Source organism: Danio aesculapii, chromosome 10 (genome assembly GCF_903798145.1).
Source record: "Danio aesculapii chromosome 10, fDanAes4.1, whole genome shotgun sequence".
NCBI classification, from domain to species: Eukaryota; Metazoa; Chordata; class Actinopteri; order Cypriniformes; family Danionidae; genus Danio; species Danio aesculapii.
The window spans coordinates 14756310-14781912 of NC_079444.1; the positions used below are offsets into that span (position 1 = coordinate 14756310).

At 35.9% G+C, this 25603-nt stretch overlaps 1 protein-coding gene across 3 annotated transcripts in view; it reads right to left on the minus strand.

Annotated features, from left to right (window-relative positions):
* sh2d4a (SH2 domain containing 4A) overlaps nt 1-25603 on the minus strand; it is a 40822-nt gene that overhangs the window by 816 nt on the left and 14403 nt on the right. For 2 of the 3 annotated variants that reach the window (XM_056466341.1, XM_056466339.1), the window contains exons 6-8: nt 25010-25199; nt 15044-15174; nt 11162-11379 (exon numbers count right to left, since the gene is read on the minus strand). In XM_056466341.1, coding sequence (XP_056322316.1) covers nt 11162-11379; nt 15044-15174; nt 25010-25199 — 539 coding nt within the window. Of the gene's footprint in view, nt 1-9047; nt 10615-11161; nt 11380-15043; nt 15175-25009; nt 25200-25603 lie in introns of those variants that run through there. The other variant, XM_056466342.1, reaches the window with a different exon arrangement.

Here is a 25603-nt window from a genome sequence, read left to right on the forward strand (position 1 = left end):
GGACAGCACAACAAATATGCGTTATTATCAATCATCAGCTAAGTGTGAACTCTTGAAATGTTGGGTGTTACATCATTTCATCCTTTGGCAACTGATTGGATCATTGGAAGATGGGTGTTGCTAAGATGAAGGCAGAGGAGAAACTGCTATAACCCATGCTGAAAGGCATTCCATGTGACCACAGGAAAAGAAAAGTGGTTTCAAGGAGGAATAAAAGTTATATTTGATGATTCTGAGGGCAAATACATTTTTTTCAATTAAATAATGAAGTGTACAGATTACTATGGAAGCCTGTTCCTGCCTTTGAACAATAAAAAAAGGTTATTGTACTTTTTATCTCAGAATTACGTGTTGCAAACTTACAATTATGACTTTTTATCAGAATTGTGAGATGTAAACTCAAAATTGTGAGTTAAGAAATAAAGTCAGAATTTTGAGAAATAAGCATTTCCAAGTTATAAAGTTGGAATTGTAAGAAATAAAGTCGCAATTCTGATTTATAATGCTGGAATTCTGAGATAAAGTCACAATACCAAGTTATAAAGTCAGAATTCTGACTTCACAGTATATCTCACCATTCTGAGAAATGAAGCCACAATTGTGAGAAAAAGTCAAATTCTTAGATAAGATATTGAGAAATCTCAGAATTCTGACGTTTTATCATCCAATTCTGACTTTGAAGCTTGTAATTGTGACATTCTATCTCTGAATTCTGACTTTATAACTCTGAATTGTGACTTTCTCACGAATTCACATCTCGTAATTCTGACTTAACTCGCGATTTTGAGTTTACATCACACAACTATGAGATAAAAAGTCACAATAACCTTTTTATTTAGAGGCAGGAAGGGGCTTCCCTATAGGGATGCAATGATTATAGATTTTGGTTGTACGATTATAGTCTGAGGAATAATCCCGGTTTCACAGTTATCATGATTATTATGCATTTATTAATTTTAAATGCTGCTCAGAAACCAATTGATACAGCACAAAACTATTACAAAAACAAATAATCGTCCATTTCTCCTTGGACTTGTAAGTGAAAAGGTTTTTGTTTTTAAACATAAGTAATAATTTTACACTGGAAAGAAATGACAGAACAATGAATAAATAAATAAGAATAAATAAAAATGTATTTGTTTAAAGTAAATCTAAGCATCATATTAGCTAAGTATTTCTCTTTTAAAGAGAACAAATGTAGTGAAAGGCTGCTGAACCTCTGTCTGAAAGGCACTTTTGATCAGCTACATTATGAACTTGTTTGGTATTTTCTTTTTGTATATTTTTTTCTCTTTGGAGTAGAAATGTGTATGTTCTATACAAAGTAAGAAGCTGACCATCTGACCATCCTTGTCACGTGACTCACGGTGCGCTCACGCCATTCTTTCAACTAGGTGCATCTAGTGCAAGCTGTGTGCCTCCATTGGAAATAACGAGCTTGCGTGTGTAAAAACGCAATATGTGAACGGCCCTTAGTTAATAGCCTCAGCCATAGTTAATCCAGTGTGTGTGTGTGTGTATTAGCCTCTGTGTACAAGCTTTGAATTTCAAACTAGCGCACAGTTGGGATTACTTTGTTGCAGCAGTTTTGTTTCGTACAAAAACGCGATGTTGAGAAGACTTTACGATTAATTACCCATGACAAATTAAAGCACGATTATTAAAATTAGTTAATCATTGCATCCCTATTTCCATTACAGATACATTGTTTAAAACAAGCACTACTATATTCCCATAAATTTAGATTTCATTCTGATTTTAAATCCTAAAAAAAAATCACCGAGTTTGAAATTATTCTGATTGAACCACTGAAGGGGCACCATTCTTTTGTGTCTTTCTTGCTGTCTATGGAGGATGACAGACAATTTATCACCAAAAATATCTTCATTTTGTTTGGACTTTCAGCAGTGAAAATTAAACCACATTGAACTGAACTAAACTGAATATAAAACTCTGAAAACTGGACTGACACAGTATTAGTTTACTATAATCTACATTGTAAAATCGCTATAGAAATAAAGATGAATTGAAATAGAATTTTCATTCCGTAGACAAACCTTGAGGGTTTGGAATGAGGCATGAGCTATTTCAAGAGTTCACACTTAGCTGATGATTGATTATAAAGCTTGTTTGGCATGCTGTCCCAGGAGAGAGCCCTGAACTGATAAGATCCTCAAGCCCGGGGCTCCCTCCTGTGTGCAAGGCGAGAGTGGAGTTTGAGCTCAGGTAGATCTCAAGAACTCCCCTGCTGTAGTAACTAATGAACAGATAGTGATTGCTCTTAAGAGATAACTACTTACTAGGAGCATGTCTATGGTGCATATTTGGATTAGTCAATTAACTTAGGTTGCATGTTTTTGGATGGTGGGAGGAAACCGGGGAACCCGGAGGAAACCCACGTGAGCATGGGGAGAACGTGTACACTCCGCACAGAAACGTCAGCTGGCTTGGTAAGGACTAGAACAAGTGATGTTCTTGCTGTGAGGCTACAGTGTTAACTACTGGGCCACCGTGCCACCTATCTAGGAAAGGAGGAGGAGTAGGGGTGGAAGGGGGGAATTCTTCAAAACGTAGATGGCTGTTATATGGAACTAGGGTATTTATAGTGACTTAGAAATCATCCGATTGATGAATCATGAATTGAATAATGCGGGACCGGCTGCAAGCAATCATAAGCAGGTGATTTTCTCGAAATTAGTTTATGAATAAACTTCACTTAAGGGTCACGAAACACCAAAAGACATTTTTTGAGATGTGGACAGTCATATACATGTCGCATGTCATCAAAAACACTATTAGGACAAATTTAGCCAACAAGTGAAAACTGGTAGTTTTTGCGTTGTTTAGAGCAAATTCGTTCTTCCGGTTTGAAAAGGAAATTTTAAGCAACGCTATGGCGATGAGATCCTTGTGTAAATTCCAGCGCGGAGATTGGATGTCTGTACCAGCTGGTACAAAGTGACGTCACTGAGTTTTCACAGCACGTCTGTTCATTAATGGCTCGTTACCACTGAGAGGTACGGTACGGGTCACCTTTATCAGGCTTGCATTTCCAAAGCCAAAAGGATACACTTTTGGTGAGCATGGTTTACAACAAAGTTTCAGACAACGTCATTTTTACTCGAGGAAATGTCACAGTAAAGCTGTACTGGTCGTTCACATATAATATAGGAAGCACTTCTCACAAAACAGATGCTTTATACACACAAATACTTGTGTATAAATGTTCATTACTAACTTTTCTATAACCATGATTTGATTATAACTGCAGATCAATGAAATAGCCTACTGTAACGTCTGCAATTATGTAAAATAAATAAATAAATGCAACTTATACGAACAAATAAAGACCCTTATAGTCGATATGTTACCAATTACAAAAAACAACACACAGCATACATTTAGTCCTTATTTAGGTTAAAAAAACAACACAAAATATAGCCCACAGTCAGAGCAAACCTCTCATCTGTATCTGTATCTCTGTTAGAAAATAATTCCGTTATTCCGAGTTCATAATAGTCCAGAAGGCAATGATAATAGTTAAATATGGCAGTTTGTTCATGTTTTAGGTTGCAGAAGCACCATTTGCTGCTGTTTTTTCCGGCTTCTCCTTTGATTTTTGCACTTCACTCTCGCGTTTGTCTGCTTCTGAAAAGATCAGATATCAGAAGCGATTCAATGACCACATGCACGTTATTAATATGTGCTCAAAAAGTTTGTTATTTCAAATATAGATTCACAGCGAGCTCTCTAGAGAAAGTGAACCCGATTGCACTTATAGACCTTTCCTTTGCTTTCATTCTCCTGCTTCTGTAAGTGACACATCTCTGTTAACCAATAGTGATCAGCTATGGGTCTAGCTCCGCCTTATGGTACCCTTTGGGCCTGTTGGTACCCTTTGCAAAGGTTGACCAAAAAGTGGTACTGTACGGTTTGCTTTTAGGTACCCCTTGACAGTAGAACTGCCATAAAAGCGTACAGAACTGTACCGTACCACTATAATGCCCTTTATGGACAGAATTTTGGAGAGAACCATTACATTAAAACAGTGAAATAGAGAAAAGCTGTTCGTAAACTTGGCATCACAGTGTAAAAACATCCCTCCAGTGACTTGTGCTGTAAACGGCGAATGGTATAGTATGTCACATTCTTTTCTTTTGTGTCTTGTGTATGGAATGTGCTCAGCATGGCCTGTTTTAATCATAATGACTTCACCCTGCAGGTTGGTTCACTCTACTCCTATGACTGGCATGCATGTACTGCAGATGCGATACGCCATTGCTGTGGTCATTATAATCACGCTAAAGATAATATAAATCTCTTTTAATATACATATTTTTATGCATGTGTAAAAACCTCATAAGTCGTTTCTGAAATTCTAAGACCAGCTTCAAAGTCATTTAAAGGGCACCTAGTTTACCCCTTTTTTATAATTTAATATTAATATTATGGTTCTTCTGAGTGTGCCAGTTTAGGTTCAGTTCAAAACATAATTCAGATTTATTCATTATAATGTGTTAAGTGTCATTTTGGGGGTGTGTACACAGGTCATTGTTTTAGGGGTGTGTTGCTTCACATGAAAATTAGTTTCGACTTCCCGCCCAACTTAACAAGGGGGCAGAGCCAAGAGCTCCCCTGCTTTGTGTATGGCAACAGACGGAGAGAAGCAACATGAGTGAGAGGACCAGCATTGAGCCAAACATGTATGACCTGGACTTGGACACAGACCAAGCAGAGACTACTGTTGAGGAATCAATATTCCTAATGTGCCAGAATGTGTCAGAGGAGTAATTACAAAATCATTTGTGTCTTTGTGTAGTTTTACAGCCGTTGTGTAACGATGCTTGCGTCATCCGAATAGGGATGCAACGGTTAACCGGTTTCACTATTAACCGTACTTTATTTCGTCACATTTAATTAATCGTAAAGGCTTCTTAACACTGCGTTTCTGCACGGAACAAAACTGCGGCAACTAAACAAAGTTATGCCAACTGTGTGCTAGTTTAAAGTTCCGAGACGCACACTGGATTAACTTTGACTGAGGCTATAACTAAGGCAAGTTCATTATTTCCAATGGAGGAACGCGCACACGAGGCAACAAGCTCACACTTTCCAGCCGTACCTAGTTGAGATGACAGGGAGCTTCTGTGACTGCGGGAAATGCAAACGGCTGAAGTTTAAGGAAGACTTAATGAAAAGTACACAGGTTTGCAAACCCACCTAAAGTACAAACAATGGCGCCAATGAGAGCGATCATGTAGTAAATGCTGATCGCCAGTCGAGATCAATCGAGAATGTTTTCGGAGAGAGTGCTTCGGTGGATCAGCTGTTTTTAATGCCCCGAATCTCGATACGTTGCATTCACGGCATGTTCAGTGCAAATGGCCGCTAAATGTAAAATCTCTGTTGCTCATTCGCACAAAGACGATGAAGGTTGTTGTGTTGAGCAGGGGTGTTCCTTTGGTAACATCCCTTTGACTCACACGCAAAAAAATGGTGGACGTGAAACAACAAACAGGATATGGTATGCGCACCTGTCAATCAATATTGGGTGGCGGGGGTCCGCACTCCTACGTCAAGTTGCGGTCGGTTTCGAAATCGCTCCAATTGGTCCACCGTTTTTATGTTGTTAAATTAAAATAAAAGGACTGGGTGTGTTTATATCATACCTAAGGATGGTCTATACACTATACCTACACACATCTGTCCACACAGCTTGAAATTAGATTTTTCACCATAGGTGCCCTTTAAAGGGTTAGTTCACCCAAAAATAAAATTCTGTTATTTATTACTCATCCCTTAGTTAATCGTCAGAACAAAATGTAAGATATTTTAGATGAAATCTGACTTCCAGACTTGTTTAAAGTGCAGAAAAATACAAAAAAAAACTTGGTGGTTCAACTGCAATGATGAGGCATGAGTTATTAACATAATTTTCATTTTTGGGTGAACTATCACACTAAAGCAGCCAGCTAATAGAGCAAACCTGTTTAAAAATAAAACATCACAGCGTCACAAATATCCCTCCAGTGACTCGTGCTGTAAACAGCGTATGGTATGGTATGTCACTTTTCTTTCTTTTGTTTCTTGTGTATGGAATGTGCTCTGTGTGGCCTGAGGCATCTAAGCTGTGTCTGACTGTTGTCTCTGATTAATCAGACTTTTTAAATTTTAATTACAGGCAATGAATGTACAAATGTGTGGTCAGGTAACTGGCCCTGGATGAATTGATTTGTCTACTATTTCTTCACATAGGAGCTAGGCGTCATTGGACAGCAATGCTGAATAAGTTTCGAGCAGTGCATCTTTTGGTGAAACAATGGGCTGCGAAGCTTCAGTGGTTCAGGAAGCCTTATTTTGCCATTACTATCTATGACTGGTAAACCTGCCTTTTCTATCAAAGATACTAGAAAAAGTCGTATCTGCTCAACTATGATCCTTCCTACAGAGAAACATTATTTGTGAAAAATTCTAATCTGGATTTAGAGATATTTCACAGCACATAAACAGCACTCCTAAGAGTTACAAATGACCTCCTTCTGTCGTCCAAACGTGGTTGCATTCCTCTCTTAGTGTTTTTGGACCTCAGTGCTGCATTTGATACAATCGATCATAATATTCTCCTTAATGGCTTGAAAGTTATGTTGGTATTACAGGAACTGCATTAGCCTGGTTCAGATCTATCTGAAACTTATCAATTTGTATTAGTTAATGAAGAGACATCATACAGATCAAAAGTACACTGTGGGGTACCACAAGGCTCAGTTCTTGGTCCCTTACTTTTCACACTATATATGCCACCGCTAGGCCATTTCATTAAAAAAAACAGAGTTAGCTTCCACTGTTTTGCTAATGATACTTTATATTTCCTCTCAACCTAATAATTTGTACAAATTTACGAAATTAACAGATTGTATAGCTGATATGAAAAATTGGATGACTAATAACTTCTTATTACTAAATTCAGATTAAACTGAGGTCTTACTTATTGGGCCCAAAAACCTCACATGCAAAAACCTAGAACACGGTCTAACCCTTGATGGATTCTCAGTTCTGTCCTCATCTTCAGTAAAAATTTGGGGGTGATTCTTAATAGCAACCTGTTGTTTGAAGGCCAGATTTCAAACATCTGTAAAACTGCATTTTTCATCTTAAAAATGTTGCCAAACTTTGACATATGCTATCAATGTCTGATGCGGAAAAGCTTATTCATGCTTTCATGACCTCTCTGTAAGACTATTGTAATGTGTTACTAGGCGGTTGCCCTGTAGGCCTTATTAAAAACTTCGCTGGTGACCTACTCAAACCTGCAGCTTTTCTAGGATGGACGTCCAGCGTTCATCGGAAGGTGTAGACGTTAATTACTGTGATGGTCGGGGTAGGTGTAGATGTTAATAACTGATGTAGAGCACCATCTAGCCGACAACATAGTTCTAACATGGCTCCATAACTTTAAGTTATGCCCCTTTTACTTTGGTACTTTTACTCCACTACTTCAAACTGCAGTCACTACTGTAATATTTCTTGTCTATGGGGATTGGCTAAAGTAGAAAAAAATCAGTCCTGCGATTCCAGTCTAATCAAATCGCACATAGAAAGTAAATCGCATCATAATGAACCTTTTTAACTTTACATGCAATGACTGTTTATAGACTGGATGTCACTGATGAGAAAATGAAGGATGTCGACTATATGATGACTGAAATCACCAAACAGCTTTAAACAATAACTAAATGGAACGAATGAAGAATAAAAGGAAAGGCTGAATGAATAAAAGGCCAAACAAAGAATGAAAGGAAGGACTGAATGAAGGAAGGAAGGAACAAACTAATGAAGGAAGGACCACATGAATGGAGGAAGGATTCAAGGAAGAACTGAAAGTAAGGAAGGAAGAAAGGGAGGAAGGGAAGGAACGGAAGCAAGTAAGAAAGAGAAGAACGAAGGAAGGAAGGAAGGAAGGAAGGAAGGGAAGAACGAAGGAAGGAAGGAAGGAAGGGAAAAACAAAGGAAGGAACAAACGGAAGAACAAAGGAAGGAAGGAATGGAAGTAGGTAAGGGAAGAATAAAGGAAGGAAGGAAGGAAGAAAGAAAGGAAGGGAAGAGCGAAGGAAGGAAAGAAAGAATGAAGGAAGGAACAAATGGAAGAAAGAGAAGAACGAAGGAAGGAAGGGAAAAATGAAGGATGAAGGGAAGGGAAGGAAGAAAAAAGAAAGCCCTATCCACTAATTAATACTTTTCATTTTGGAAGTACATCAACATACTGAATAAAAGTCTCAGCAACATCTGTTTTACATGGACTGTCACATTTAGGATAATCAGATAGAACCTCGTTTAACATATATTGATAAAACAACATAGATAAGCATGTTATGATATTCTCAGACCAGCTTATTTGACACCATTGCCATGCCAACTTCAAAGTCACTTAAATCACCTTTCTTCACCATTCAGATGTTCGGTTTGAAGTCAGTAAATCGCACGCATTGGAATGAAGAATGATGAAGATAGAAGATGAAAATGAGGGATAGACGTACTTATCAACGTCGTGATCAGCGTAAAGATCTTAGATAACTTCATTTTAAAAACACAAAACTTTCATTAGAAATTCTTCAGCTGACATGTGGTCCATTAACAGTACAAACCACTGAAAACACTGCACACCTGAAAACTGCACAACCAGAAAGTGTGCGCCTGATGAAATAAAGTCTAAACTCAGTTTCATAAAGTTCTTTCCCACGTTAGCACACTTCCACAGGAGTGTGGAACAGAGCTGCGGTACAGCCAGCCTGATCTCACGAGGAAACACAAGTATTTTACGTCTTGTCAGTTTAGTGGCTAATTCATATGTAGGAGTTCAGTCGTGTGGAAATGTACCATTTTAAACCACCAAACCCCAACAAAAAGGTGCAAATTTTTTCGACCCTGCACAATTCAATTAATTAATTAACTAACTAATCACAAAAAGTAAATAATCTCATAAAACATCCCATTCCACACCATATAATCAAAATGTATTTATTTCAGTTTGCAATATTTTACATGACTTAAAGACATTGCATAGAGTAGGGTCTGTCTGCGGTCTGCAAGACAGGGGCGTAACATGAAGGTGCCTTAAGCCTGGTTTATACTCGACGCGTCCGCTAGTTAGCTTAAGTGCATGTGGCAAATGTGACGTCATCGCGGAGTTTGCGGAGGTTCACTTTGGGTGCACACAACATGATTTTGGCCAGCGGACCTCATGATTTTTATGAGACTCGAGCGAAGTTTGCGTGGCGGCGCAACTGTTTTGAGTTGAATATGAAACACTTTGAAGAGATTTTGTCTGAAACAGTACACCTGTACAGACAACTTCATGATCCGTGATCATAAAGATAACCAAATGACCAATTATTCTTGGCTAGAAATTGCAACAGCAGTGGGAAAGGAGGAAAGTTAAAAGGTTTGGAAAAACCTGAGGATACGTTTGTTAAAGCCAAAAGAGGCCATGGCAAAAGTGGAGACCCAGGTACACAATTACAGAAATAAGTTTTCTCACCAGTCATAGGTTTTATACTGCTGTACACCTTCCCTAAACCTAAACCCAACCATCATAGTTATTAATGTCTACACCAACCCCAACCCTTAACCCAACCATCACAGTTATGAACGTCTACACCTTCCCAAACCAAAACCCAACCATCACAGTAATTAACGTCTACACCTTTCCTAACCCTAAACCCAACCACCACAGTTATTAATGTCTACACCTTCCCTAAACCTAAACCCAACTTGATTTGCTCGCCATTGTACTGTTTTTTGCATCCACGGTCATGACAAAACAGATGAAGTCAGCGAGAGGAGTTGCATGAGTTGTTAAATGGATGAATATAATAATATATCAAATGACTTGGTTGTGGATATATTTGGAGAAAACTCATAAAAAACGTTTGGCGAAAATGTTCTCTGGTAAGTATTTCTGCCATCTTGCCAACAACATCTGTTGGTTAACATCAAGTAAACATCAAGCTACGCCTCTAACTTACTACAAGTTACGCTCTTTCATCTTACGCCCCCGTCTTGCAGTCGGCAGATAGATACACTTGGTTGCATACGCAGCGCACATAATGTATTTGAGTGTCTCTCGAAAAATGATGTCTCACCTGCGCCCTCACAATCATTACATTACATGATTGAGAGAGGGTGTTTTGCAGCCTGTGCAGTAAGCAGACGTGGATGAAGCGCGGGTGATTTACATGTGAAGGCATACCAAAGATGCGATTAGGCATCCTGTGATGCAAATTGGGCGTTTTGTTCGTTTGATGCACTTCAGGCTGCAAAAAAGTGAGCAAACATCAAACAAATGGAGTAGTGGAACAGACAGAAAAGCAAGCAGCTAACAATGGTGGAGATTGGTTGAAGGATGACGGCCGCTGGACGTGACATGAACTGAAGAAAATTATTTGTGCTTTACACGCATGGCTGGTATTATAGTGTTCTTGAAATCGATAAGTGATTTCGTTTAAGTCTTTCCCTGCAACAAGTTTTATGCCAATCCGTGTTTTAGGTGTATTATGGTAGGACAAGCCCTAATGCATTTCTTGAGTGAGGTACGTCAGATGCTTCGGGGAGCAAAATCTGAGAGAGAGAAAAAACGTTATTATAAAGTTATAAAATTATACAGCCTCTCTTTGGCTTAATCCTTACCATTTAATATCGTTTTTTAGATCTTGTTTTGATAAGATACCAAAATAAAGAAGCTTATTTTTATGTTTTGTGTCCTTGTCATTGTGTCAGATTGCACACCTATTGCAGGCTAGCCAATATGGTAAATAAGATTATATATATATATATATATATATATATATATATATATATATATATATATATATATATATATATATATATATATATATATATATATATAATCTTATTTACCATATTGGTAAATAATATATAATTAATATATATTATATATATATATATATCACAAAATTGTCTGCAAATTTCTGGGAATTACCTCCACAAAATCTGTCATTTTTATTTAGAAAAAAATTACAAAAAGCGCAAAAAAGCTAGGGGCTCTGTAAACTGTACGAACGAGATCAAACAAATTCATACAAATTAGTCACTAAATCAAAAAGTTACGAATTACCATGAGATTGTATTGGTACAGCAACATTACCTGATGATACTCCACTAGTTCACTGAGGGTGCTGAATTTGATCTGGTCTCCCAGCAGCATGTAGCAGTTCTCCGTGGAGTCAATCAGCAAGTGTTTGATTCCATCTTTGAATCGGTAGGAAAGTACATATCCAAAGATCCTCTCACTGACGCGCACCAGGAAGAGCCCAGGCTCACCACCGCTCAGCAGTTCCTCTGCCTGCTCACGGGAGATTATACCTGCAGATAAAATCAGATTATATTTGTTAACGGTTGTAGGACATCTCTATATACTGTATTAACTTGATGTAGATTAATTCAATAGCTCTGTTTGGAAAGAATTCAGAAATTTAGATTGCATGGGATTGAAACTGAACAATCCAAATTCAATTCACCTTTATTTGTATAGCGCTTTTACAATGTAGATTGTGTCAAAGCAGCTTAACATAGTAGATTATAGTAAATTGAAACTGTGTCAGTCCAGTTTTCAGAGATTTTTCAGTTTGCATTTCTGTGTGGAGTTTGCATGTTTTGCCCGTCTTTGCTTGGGTTTCCTCCGGGTGCTCCGGTTTCCCCCACAAGTCCAAAAACATGTGGTATAGGTGAATTGGGTAGACTAAATTGGCCGTAGTGTATGTGTGTGATTGAGTGTGTATGTGTGTTTCCCAGTGATGGGTTGCAGCTGGAAGGGCATCTGCAGCGTAAAACGTGCTGGATAAGTTAGCGGTTCATTCAGCTGTGGCGACCCTGGATTAATAAAGGGACTAAGCTATACTATATATATATTTGCAATAAAAAAAAAAAAACGTATATATGTATATTTGCAAAACATTTTTATAGCATTGACTTTACAAAACAATTGCAATACTCATTTTGATTTGTTTTTTATTCAATCGTGAGTTTGCGATGCTTTTTCACGTTTCGCGTTTCACTTTGTGGCCCTGATTTGACAAGGGGACAGAGTCAAGGGAACTTGGGCATCTATGCAGGCCTGGACCTGCCTCCAATTTAAGCAACGTCATCATTTGCTTGCCAACTGCCATAAAACTTTGAAAGGAGAAGAAGCAGAAGCATGGCTGAGCAGAGGCACACGAGAGAAGGTCAGGTATGTGTAACTGATAGTTAGTTGATAGTAGCCCCCTTGTCAAATCAGGGCCACAAAGTGAAACGAGCAGAAATATGAAGTGCAAAAAGAAAACAGCATCGCAAACTTATTGTTGAATAAAAAGTAAATCAAAACGAACATTACATTTCTGTAAAAGTCAATATTATAAAAAGATGTTTTGCAAATATATATAGTTTTTTTTAATTGCACTGCCAGATTTTTTTTTTTTTTTTTTCCAAATTCTTTTTTTGTTGCTTTTTTGTTTGCACATTTCATTTATTTCTCAAAACTAAATTTCCCCTTTGCAGTTCTTTATTTTTGTCAGCAAAATTTATTTGTATTTCTCAAAAATAAATTTTCGCTTTGCGATTTTTGAGATTTGCATTTATTTATTTATTTTTTGCTCAATACTTTTTGTTTGCATAACTTTCCTTTATCTTGCAAGTATATATATTTTTTGTGTGTTTTTTTGTGTGTGTGTGTGTATATAGATAGATAGATAGATAGATAGATAGATAGATAGATAGATAGATAGATAGATAGATAGATAGATAGATAGATAGATAGATAGATAGATAGATAGATAGATAGATAGATATATATATATATATATATATATATATATATATATATATATATATATATATATATATATATATATATATATATATATATATATATATATATATATATATATATATATATATATATATATATATATATATATATATATATATATACACACACACAAAAAAACTATAGATGACTTATTATTTAAAATCGGAATTTACGTTATGTCTCCAAAGCTTGTGTAAACAAAAATATGCAAACATTAATACTTTTAATTTATAGTAGGTTATTTATTAAGAAATGTCTGTAGCCTACTGTATATGACATGGGCCTAGTGGTTAGAACATTTCTGCAGTGGTTTGAATGTGTCAGTTGTAAAACTACACTTTTCAAAATATAAAAAAATAAAAATAAATAAACAATATCCTACTTAATGATAATAATAATAATAATAATAATAATAATAATTATTATTATTATTATTATGACTTTTCTTAATAGCCTACTGTAAATTACAACCATAAACAATTTACATGATTTATTTATAAGATTATAGTGTTAGCCAAGTGCTTTTATGTTTTAGCAAAGAATATGGGATATTCTCAATTTTTGTAAAGGAAACATTGGCTATATGTGACATTTACATACAGTTGAAGTCAGAATTATTAGTCCTCCTGAATTATTAGCCCCCCTGTTTATTTTTTCCCCAATTTCTGTTTAACAGAGAGAAGATTTTTTCTACACATTTCTACACATAACTCATTTAATAACTCATTTCTAATAACTGATTTATTTTATCTTTGCCATGATGACAGTACTAGATATTTTTCAAGACACTTATATACAGCTTAAAGTGACATTTAAAGGCATAACTGGGTTAATTAGGTTACTAAGCAGGTTAGGGTAATTAGACAAGTTATTGTGTAACTATATAGACTATTGTATAACTGTAGACTATCGAAAAAATATATAGCTTAAACGGGCTAATAATTTTGACCTTAAATTGGCTATTGAAAAATAAAAAACTGCTTTTATTCTAGTGGAAAAAAACAAATAAGCAGGGCCGTGCACAGGGGGGTGGCCCGGTGGCTATAGCCACTGCCCCTTTGCCCTCATTGGCTGATTAAAATTAAATTAAAATTAAAAGCGGGGCTAATAATTCTGACTTCAACAGTACATTTCAATTAATATAGAAAATGAGTGCATGTTCTTACTAAACCTAATATTGGATTTTTTAAAAGTACGTGTGTGTGTGTAAAACAATATCACTTTATACAAACAATTATGGGCATTTTCTCCAAAAAAGTTGTTACCACCCCGTTTAGAGCGTCATTATGGAGGCTTTACATTACAACTAACGTGGTTCAAACGATGGATCTTCGACAAAGAAACTATGGTTTTGGGGAACACTCATCATGTATATGATAGTTCAGCCATGTGTTATGTCATTGTTTGGGAAACGCACCGCTGGATAGCAGTCTAGTTTAAGCATTTTCTGTGTTTTTTCTACTCAACTTGTTTCCAAAATGAATTTCAGCATGTTTTCCATAGATAATATCTGATGTCCTTAAATTTTATATGTCATGTGGGGAAAAAAAGAGGTACACAGAATCCAAATCAAAGGCTAAATCTAAAAGACATCTAAGAATAACCCAAAACTACACTAGTCATCAAATGCACAGGAAAGAATGACTATGTGAAGTCTGTCTATTTGATGACTAGTCTAGTTTTGGGCTATTGTTAGATGTTTATTAAATTTTCAATGACAGCCCAAATTTTGCACGTTTTAGCCAAGACCTTCAATTTACATGTCTATGAGATATCTATTAAACAAAGTTGTTTGGTGGGCAGCATTATGTATTGTTCTGTTTTGCTAATTTCTTTGATGTGGCTTATACTCCCAATTATTTTTCATTTGTGCTAAATTTAGTCATTTACCTTCTTGTTCTTGATTTGTAGCTTTTCATTTATTTATAATTGAGTAAGGACTGCAGAAACTTGTTTCAGTTTTATCATTCTGTTGAACACAAAAGAAGATATTTTGAAAAATGTTAAAAAAATTTAATTCCATAGTAGGAAAAGCAAATATTATCCAAGGTTACGTGTTTCCAACATTCTTCAAAATATATTCCTTTGTGTTAAACATAAGTCAGAGGTGAGTAAATGATGGCAGAATTTCATTTTTTTGGGGTAAACTATGCCTTGGATTTTAGCTATATTGTTCCTCACCGTGAAACCATCTGGCGATTCGGCTCTGATCACGCTCAAATCCTGCTCTAAGAGGCAACTGTTCCTCCTTGAACCAGCGAATAATATGCTCTCGACTGGAAGTTGACAGTGAGCGCCGCATACCGCCCTTCCTGCCAGACAGAACAGAAGAGACAAACTGGATCAAATCCCAGATCATCAACCATGAAGCCATGTAAAGATATTTCCTGTAACCAGACTGAGACTTTGTTCTCCACATTCAGTTCATATTTGGTCTGTTAAACATCTTTACTGTACATAACAGGAGAACTAGCAGTGGTTTTGCATAACAGATGATGCGTTGAGGGGAAATCTGTGTCAAAGCACATAATTACACAGCCTGCAGTACCACATTCCTGAGATGAATGAGTCTTGAATGAAAAGAAGTGACATAGAGATTTGATGAATATATCTCTATTATTAGCACTAGAAAGATATGTAGAGATAGAGATTTGTTTACCCCATTTTACCAGAGTGTACTTAGATCACTGATTATTAAATAGATTAGTATACCCTTTTATATGTTTATTTATATTAAATACAGAAAAAATTCCAAGTATACTGCAAGGTTTTAAATCTAAATACTCTCTCAATGCTGATAATTAAAAGTACATAAACAATTAAACAAACCTGTGACATTCCAAACTTTTTTAATTCAAGTAAATGTTGTTCTGTTGAGCATTATTGGTAGAAGAATCCTGCAAAAAATGAATGGCGTCCACAAAAAAACTAAACAGCAAAACTAGTTTCAACATTTTTGTAATAAAGTCCACAATAAATTAATTTGATCAAAATTATCCCAATGTAATGTAATGTATTTTTTTTAGCAAGCAAGGCTATTTTCATGGCAATAACATTTCAATAATAATTGAAATACTAATAATAATTGAATGAATACATAAATTAAGATTTTAGTGTTAATGCATGCGGTCACTTTGTTAAACATGTCCTTAGAGTTCATTTAGTAAAAAAGCCTTCTGGAATCATTAAAAGCAAGACAGTCCAGTTAAATGTGTTTTACAGTAAGATGAGTTGTGCAGTACAAACATCTTCATCTTTAAAAGGCCATGAAACCCCCCTCTTTCAGTTCACGTCTACCTCAGAATTTTTTCCAAAAATGCTCCAAGATGGGCGTGGACCTCAGCAAGAAGAGGGAGGAGTGGGCGTTATCGGCAGAGCAGGGGAAAAAGAGGGGAGTGAACAACTGTTGTCAGTTGGCTTACAAAATGAGACAAACCACGAGGAGATGCATGATTTTATAGCTTACAAAGTTAAAATGCAAAGAAGCAAACAATAATTAATTTAATGCCCTGCTACATTTGTTATTCGTAATTTCATATACACATAACCACAATTTGTTATATCATTATAAAGATAATCGTGTTTATATAAACACTATAAATGAGGAGGACTTCTCTCCTCCTCAATCCCCGGGTTTGAATGCAGACACAGTGGATAGCAGTGCAGCAGATCTCTTTCCCTGTCTATTCCAACTATTAACCCTGCCGGCAATCTGGAGGATTTTAAACATAGTGCTAACACAGCAGCATGGATATAGGCGGTGTCTGAATGGTAACAAACTCAACTGATAAAAAAGTCTGCCATTCTCCAATTCTCGTAAAGCTCTCCTGACAAAAATGATTGCTGCAAACCAACAGCTTTGCTGCATTGAACCTGACAGCATCGCGGGGAAAAACATGCAACAAACCCTGTAAATCACGGAAACAAAAAGATACGACCTGTGCTGTGCAGACATGGTCTCACGCAGTCATTGGGTCACAGCTTGGCAGGTCTGCCTGGCATTCGGAAAGCATGTGCTCTAATGAATAATTAAGAACCAGAGTCTTCTCATAGGATAAGAAAACTCCGCTATGAATAATAATGAGAAACAGATGCGCCATCGCTCCACTTGCAGATTTGCGCTACATCACAGATTTTGATCCCGCCCCCAAAATATTTTAAACCTGGAACATGAAATTAGCTGACAGAAGCTTCAAATTATCCAGTTTTCCCCACAATTAAAGCTGTGAGGTGCTAACGTCGTTTTAACTGATGCTCAACACACACAAATCTGTTAAAATGTTAAAAAAAAAAAAAGTACTCCATTGTGTCTTGAATTTTTAAGCAAAAAGGCATGGGTTAATCTTGTATGTCCAATACGACATCTGGTAAAAATCACTTCAATCAAATCTAGTCTTAAAATGTCTTAAAACTCTGTTTGAGATTTCAGGTTGTATTTCATACGGTTTATTATTTTCCAATGGATCCCACTCCTCTTGGCACTTGTTTAAAATGTAAACGTTGATGAAAGGTTTCATCTCTGAATGTGGAATTTGGCATTTGTTCACCACTTGCTTCAAAGCGACCTTAGCAGCTGCATCAGCTCGCTCATTTCCTGAAAGCCCAACATGCCCTGGAACCCTGCAAAAAATTATGTGATAAAACTGATTTTGTAGATGGTGAACTCTGGTTAAAATACTATCAAATTAAAGGGTGATCATTTTTTAAAGAATCCATCACTTGGAGGCATGATTTGGAGTCTGTAAAAAGTTCTTTTGTTGGACATTTTCTATATATTCCAAAGCTAAGTAAAGCACAGGCTTCAGCTGTGAATATTGAACAATCTTTAGGCAGACTGATTCCTTAATGTTGTTGTTCAGTCACCATTGCAGCTGCTATGCCATGTTCCACTTTTGAACCATCTGTAAAAATTGGTGAATGTAGAGAATATTGGCTTCTAATATCCAGATATTGTTGTCCATAAACATTAGCATGACTTGCTCCTTTCCTCAGATGTCCTAAATCCATATCGATTATGGGCTTCTTTAATTTCCAATGAGGCAGGGAGCTGAAGAAGTGTGTTTAACTTGTTTAAATGTCCAGGTTTATGTTCAAGTTTTGTAAATGTGGATTAATACGCACACCAAATGGTCTGATGGTTTTTTAAAAATTATCCCAATAATCCAGCAAAACAAACAAAAAAAACCCTCACATTTCTGTAGTTTACACAAAGACAATAACAGTTTTGGTTTAAATGATTTGCACAAAAAAAAAAGGCCATGCCTGTTTGATATATTCCAAAAGGATAAAATCTCCTTTTTTGACTTTAATTATTTGCCTGAAAATGTAGCTTTACCACCACAGGTGTAATAGGCCCGTAGCCAGCTTGTTGAATGGGGTGATTCTTTTTTTCTCAAAAAGTGGACCTTTTTGCAGTTATAGGCCTCATTTAGGCTACTATTTAATAATGAGATTTAAATACTGCATTTTAGTGACATTTTTAGCACTATTTTAGCTAAAATAGATTGTTGGATGGTAATCATAACCAAAAAAGTACATTTGAAAATTTATGGATAACAACAATAGCTAAAATAGTATTCAAATTTATTTTAATATCGATCGCTATTGGTGCTTCACACCTTTCTTTGGTCTTTTTTGTTTCAAGAATAAGGTCTAAGACTTAAAAAAAGTAACTTGTACAATGTTTTCTATAGTTAAAAACAATACAAAAGATGTAGTGAAAGATGACTTCTCTTATGTCAAATTGTATGTTTTCTTGCACAGCTGGATGTTGAACTTATGAAAAATAAATTGTGTGCACTGGCCAAAACTAATTAGCTGAACTCACACCAAAGAAACACCCAACAGAGAATTCTACTTGGTCTTAAAACCATCCTCGAAGGGCTATTTTTACTATTTATGCCCCCCCAAGTTTGGCCAATTACACTCGTGCCCCCCTCCACAGAGCCAAAAAATAATGCATGTGCAAGCATCATTCACATATTTCTAGCTGCGTTTAAAGTGCATAACTTTAATCATCAAAAATAAATAGTGTGATGGCTGAGCCTGTTTCTGTGAGGACAACATAGCTGGATTCCTGACATGACTAATCGCAAATCATCTTCCATTGTCAATAAGTGTAAGCCATAGCCTACTTGCTTTTGATACAAGTACATACAGAAAATGCCGCAAAGCCAAGTTCACAGAGCCCTGACGATGTGGTTGAGTGGAACATTGAGTACGTATACATGGACATCAATACTTTAATATTGGTTTTAATACAATTAAGACAATACTTTGATTAAGAGTCACCATGTGAACAACGATTTTTGATTACCTTAATCCGACTAAAGTCATAACTGAACTAAACAAAAATGGAAGACGTGGAGTATGCATATTTTAGTGGCATTATTGAAGTAAACACCAAAATCAAACCGTCATGTAGTACATTGCCATATTTTCTGACAATATCCACACACGTGTCTGTCAATAAAGGACCGCAGACACACACACCGTGAAACGTGAACGTTTTTTTCTTTTCATTCGGCATGCGTAATTAAATTCCATAACACTCTTCCACCAGTCCCTACTCCTTATTTGCGTCTAATACCCCGGTTTGTCACTGGGACATGAATGAAATTTTCATGAGTGAAAGTTACAAGAAAAAAAATTACATGAAACTCTTCATGATAGCACTTCACGTAAACACCATAATTATATTGTCTATTGAGGCAAATAACTAGATTATAGATGTCCATGTAAACAAAGTCAGTAGTGTCTTCAAAGTAAGCAAAAGATCCAGAAGGGCATCCTGCTGATTTGATTCAGAAGGGCACTTTTTTGTCAGACGGCTCACCGGTTTATATTAATTCACTATATTCATTAATTTTAAAAAGCAACCGGTCCATTATTTGCATATATTTTACTCGAATGCATTAACTCTATAGGTGCCTGATAGTTAGATGTGAAGCTAACATTAATCAGATTCACTGTAGTGAACACATAAAAATCGCCATCATAATTTACTCGAGTACATACATGTCTCGTGCCCCCTTTAATAGGTGCTGGTGCCCCCCTGTTGGGGCGCACCCCACAGTTTGAAAATCCCTGATTTATGGTATAGCAATTAAAATAGGACAAATAAGCTCATGTATGGGACAAATTCTGAACCCTTGTCAGTGTGGGGGTGGGTCTTCCGAACCACCCAAACCCCTCCCCCTGGCTACGGGCCTGTATATAGTGGATATACTAACAAACAAGAATTTGTATATATTAAATTACATCATGTACTGTAGATGGCATAGACATTAATATAACTTATTTCAGAATTTTTGCCAAATCAAATAATCACAGGCCTTCTTGGTTTAATAAGACTGTGGTTACATGCATGCATTTTGATGCATTCATGTTAGTTTTGAAGAAACAGGCATAATAGAGCTAATATGAAAATTATGTGTTATGTAAATACCTTATTCACAACACATACTGTTCATTTATATTTGCATGTCTGAAAGAAAACAACTGTTGATCCATGGCTGTGAAAAGGGAGACCTTTTTTGTTGATTCCATGTAAACATTATGCATGACGCACAAGAGTCTCACATCGAAGCCCACATGGAATCTGTGCCTGCAGAAATCCACAGAAAACTGCAGATTTCTGCACAATTTTGAGCCTGTCATTCAATCTATTTATGTGCTTACAGTTGAAGTCAGAATTATTAGCCCCCCTTTCAATTTTTTTTTCTTCTTTAAATATTTCTCAAATGACGTTTAACAGAGGAAGGAAATTTTCACAGTATGTCTGATAATATTTTTTCTTCTGGAGAAAATCTTATTTGTTTTATTTCAGCTAGTATAAAAGAAGTTTTAAATTTTTTAAAAACTATTTTAAGGTTAAAATTATTAGCCCCTTTAAGCTATATATTTTTTCGATGGTCTACAGAACAAACCATCGTTATTCAATAACTTGCCTAATTACCCTTACCTGCCTAGTTAACCTAATTAACCTAGTTAGGCCTTTAAATGTCACTTTAAGCTGTATAGAATTGTCTTGAAAAATATCTAGTAAAATATTATGTACTGTCATCATGGCAAAGATCAAATAAATCAGTTATTAGAAATGAGTTATTAAAACTGTTATGTTTAGAAATGTGTTGAAAAAAAAATCTCTCTGTTAAACAGAAATTGAGGGAAAAAATAAACGGGGGATAATAATTTAGACTTCAACTGTATGTAAATGTGTGTATATATTATGCAGTTTTTATTTTAAAGTAATATTGATGAATAATATGCAATACAAAACAATTTGTAAAGTAATATTTTCTATGTCTTTTAGTGGATGTATCATGTGCTAACTGAATTTGCATTATAAACAAATAAATACATGTTTTTATTTTTATTTTGTGTGTTAAGTTTTCAACTTCTATACTCACAAATCATTAAAAAAAAGTCCACAGATTCTCTCTGGCACAGCTCATGACCTACATCTAGCCTTTGTGCAGTTGTCAAAACATGACTGAGCATGAATAAGGTATATTACTTTGCATAATTACTATTAATGAAGTACAATAAATGTCAAGAGCGAGCAATACCAGTATTTCCAGAAGAGAATAGCAAGAAAACAATATGTAGTTCACAGTCCATGCTGATGACATGTAGAAGCAGGTGTTGTCTCACTATGCAAGAACATCATAAATGCATGAACTTCAGCTATAGAGCACAGAAAACTCATCATGACAACTTGTTAAGGTTTTTTTTAGCTTGATGAAATTCTAACAGAAAATAAAACAAATTTCCTATTAAGGACGCATCGAAATTAAAACTCTGGGCTAAAACAGAAACCAAAAATTCTGGATGCACTTGGCTAAAAACTAAAACCAAAACTGCTTTGTAATAATTATTTATTATTTTATTAAATAAAGTAATATTGTAAGATTTTTTCATTTTAACTCATAACTTACAAAATAACCATATTTTACTGGCAGAAAACCAGTCAAAAGATGTCATTTGACTAGTGTTGCATCACAGTAGCACTATTGCAAGCAGCAGGAACAAGTATACTACATGAAAATATCTTGATGGTGCACTATTTAAGCAAACATTGCTTTTCCAGTGAGCATGTGTGGTTCATGTTAGGGATCAAGTACATCCAGGCTATTGTTGTCACAGTATAAAGCCAAAAAAGCTTATTGTCAGCCTGACACGCAGCTGTATAAGACTGAAGGGCTATTTTCTGCAAAAAAACAACTGCCCTGGATGTCCTCCATTTATTAACTTATTAATTCTTTAATGAGCAAAATATCCACAGAGCATAATATTGGGCTATTTTGAACTTTGACTGCAGCACGCACACAAGCTAGTCATGGTGCTCTTGCCTTTGCTTGATGCAACAACACAGTGCCAAGCCATTGAAAAGAATGGGTTTCTAATCAGCCACTTCAGACCACGCAGTAACTATGATTGGTGGGAAAGTGAAACCAGTGCAATGAATATCGCTGGGCAGCACAGCAAAGCATAGCCTTTGTCAACTCGTATTCCCTTCATTCATTAAATTTCTTTTCGGCTTAGTCTCTTTATTAATCTGGGATCGCCGCAGCGAAATGAACCGCCAACCGCCAGCATATGTTTTACACAGCAGATCAACTGCAAAAACCTAAAAAAAAAAAGCCTTTTTTTCAGAAAATCTCAATACTTTAATTTGTTCGTAAAAAAGCAAATGTAAAAGTTTTAATTATAAAAATGTATACTATGAGGTTTTTGAACCCTTGTGTCTAATTGGTCGAAAAACATTCTAAGTTGTGCAATTATTTTCAGATAAACAAATGGCTAAACAGTTGACACTCTGCAGTCGCATATCACTAAAATGAATAATTTCAGAGATTTCACAGCCTACAACTGTCAAACAAACATAAAACAAAATCAAACTCTTTTGGAAGAGATGCATAAAAGCCTAGTCCTACACACAGAGCTGTTAGATGACAAAACCTGACTTGTCTTGAAATACATCTGAACAGTGACTTTAGGTGTCGTAATGGGGGGGATTTGTGGGTGCGGCACAGTGCAGTGAGGCTGTTCAGACTGACACCGACACAAACACATCGTGTCATGGTGTTCATTTGTTTCTTTTAATGACAGCAGTAAATAACTGAACAATTATTTGAACTGTACAATCGTACAAGCTAAAAATTAACATTTATTTGTATATCTTTTTTATCCACAAAGTGTGCAGCTTTTACATTACTTAAAATTAATGTATAAAATTTAAAAATGACAAACGATGTAATTTAGAAACATTGTAAATGATGAAAGAAGAATTCAACATGTCTCAAGCAATAAAAAGTTTGGTGCGCACATTTGATGCATAAGAAGTTAAAATGCACACCTATAAATCTAATACTTCTTTACAAAAAAAAAAAAGGCCTATAAACTACTTTTTACTGCAATAAGTATATTACAAGTTATATAACAAGTTATATTATTAAATATTCATGTTAAAATATAATTTTTAAGTTTTATTTATCTAATAATTCCAGCCAGTTTTTAGTGAACTTGCAATAACCTCTTAAGGTGTTTTTTTTACATGCATTTTTTATTTCTCTTTGCTATTTGGGCTAATTAGAATCTAATTAGACTAAAAACCTAAGTATCATTTTTTGATACGATGTACTTTTAGAGAAAAATTATGTCCATATATGTGGACTCATGGTCCGAATTTACATAAAACAATGCATATATAACACAAATTTTTTTTTTTTAACTTGCTTTGACTATCAGAGAGTAAAAACTATTTTTTCCCATTTTGGACAGTTAAAAATAGTGTTTGGGACATTTCATATGCTGCAAAACAGTTGCAGGATGACACTGTATGTCTGTAACAAAATATAAAACATTCAAAGTACTTTAAATAGCCACTTAAGCTAAAATGTGCTGTCCTTGTATGTGGACACCCAAGCCCTAGCCCAAGATAATGTCAAAAACACAGAACTTTCAGTTGTTATATGTAAAAAGGCCTAAATACATGCAAGACTATTCAAATATTTTACTCGTCTCCAACTATTGACAGCAGACCTCTCAATGACAGAGAGAGAGAGGGATTTGCACTCGCGATATCTTTACCGCTCTAGCCATTCAATCTAAGAAATGTAATGTTTACAACGTCACTGTGCCTCTCGCGATCTGTTCTCTTGCTCATTCACTCTCATCGCCATGATTTCCGGCTATTTTAACAGATTTCACGGAGTCGGTATACAGTATATTTGCTGGAGACTGGCGGGGCGTCCGGGAGAGGTCATAAGGTTGGATGAGACAGTAGATAGGGGCGAATATTCCACTCGCGTCACAGCAGCTCAAAACAATGGAAAACAATGGCCACACTTGTAACAAAGAGAGCATCACTCACACAAGTCACGACAAAAGACTTTATAACCAGGTCGCACTGCATCTGTATATATATTTTAGCTGCTATGACACGAGCACATCCATCGCTCACGCCCCCATGCATCATTTACCTGTGTTGTGGCTGCTGTAGGCTACGCATAATATACGGGACCGCACGTGCGTCTTTGGCCTGACTGAGCGTGCACTCTCATTCCCATACAGTAGAGAATGGCTATGTGGAAATCCACCGTGCACGATTCAGAGAGAAATTTGTAAATGCGCAACCATGTATAGACAGAAATCACATGCTGTTGAGTGAATAAGATACTACATACGGCTATTTACCTTGTTTATTAAAATAAGTTGTGATCTGGCTTTTAATACGATTAACTTGACTTCAAGGGGGGGGTGGAGAAAGCCGTTGGGAGGGTGGGGCGCCCCTCTAATATAATAGTAGGGTCATACTGGATCATATTAAGGTTTTACAATAAATGTTTTGCTAAAAACTCTAAAAATGTACTTGGTTTACAGTGTAAAAAAGTTTCAAAAGAATGAACGGTATAAAATAAATTCCTCACAGAATGAATAGAAAATGCTACATAGTTATAATGCTTTTACAAATAGAACATGTGGGAGGATCTTCTCCAAGTTTAAAAACTTGTGTGTCACCCTGAAGTGACGGATTCTACATTAGGTAAAAACAATCTGCTCCCACCAGTTAGAGAATTTATATATTTCTTTTATTATTATGAACAACACTGGCTCTGATGTGAACCATATGACATGACTCACCGATTAATAGCATTGCTGGTGTTTCTGGGTTTGGGTTTAGGTGGAGTTGCTGGATTTGAGTTGGCAAAGGCTTTTGTCATGGCCGCCACGCGTCCTCTCTCAAGAGCTTTGACAGAGCGTCTGCGATGATCCTCGATTGTCTGTTTGGCAAGAGATCGTCTGCGCATGTCTGCAGCTTTAGACTTCTGCACTAAAACCACATGCAAAAATCACAGTGGTTATTCTTATTATATATGCATCAGAGAGAACTAACACCAGAAAGAGAACTACGGACAACAACACTTCCCTTTTAAAATATTGTGCTGGATCATCTACTAAATATTAGTATTTAGAATCCATAAATTATTGCCTAGTGATTTAGCTTCTTTTAAATTGTTGTTGCCATAGAAACATTCTGACAGTTAGAATCAGTTAATTGCCTCATTTAAAAAAGAACACCTTACAAGAAGTCACTTACAATCCTCTCATCCTGTGATCATCTGTAGAAGCATTGTCTGTAAGTTTATTATCTGTTTGTATTTATATTCTATCTCAGATATTATTGTTATGTACATGGATAACTTTAGCTCATTTTATGTACATCTTTTTACATAG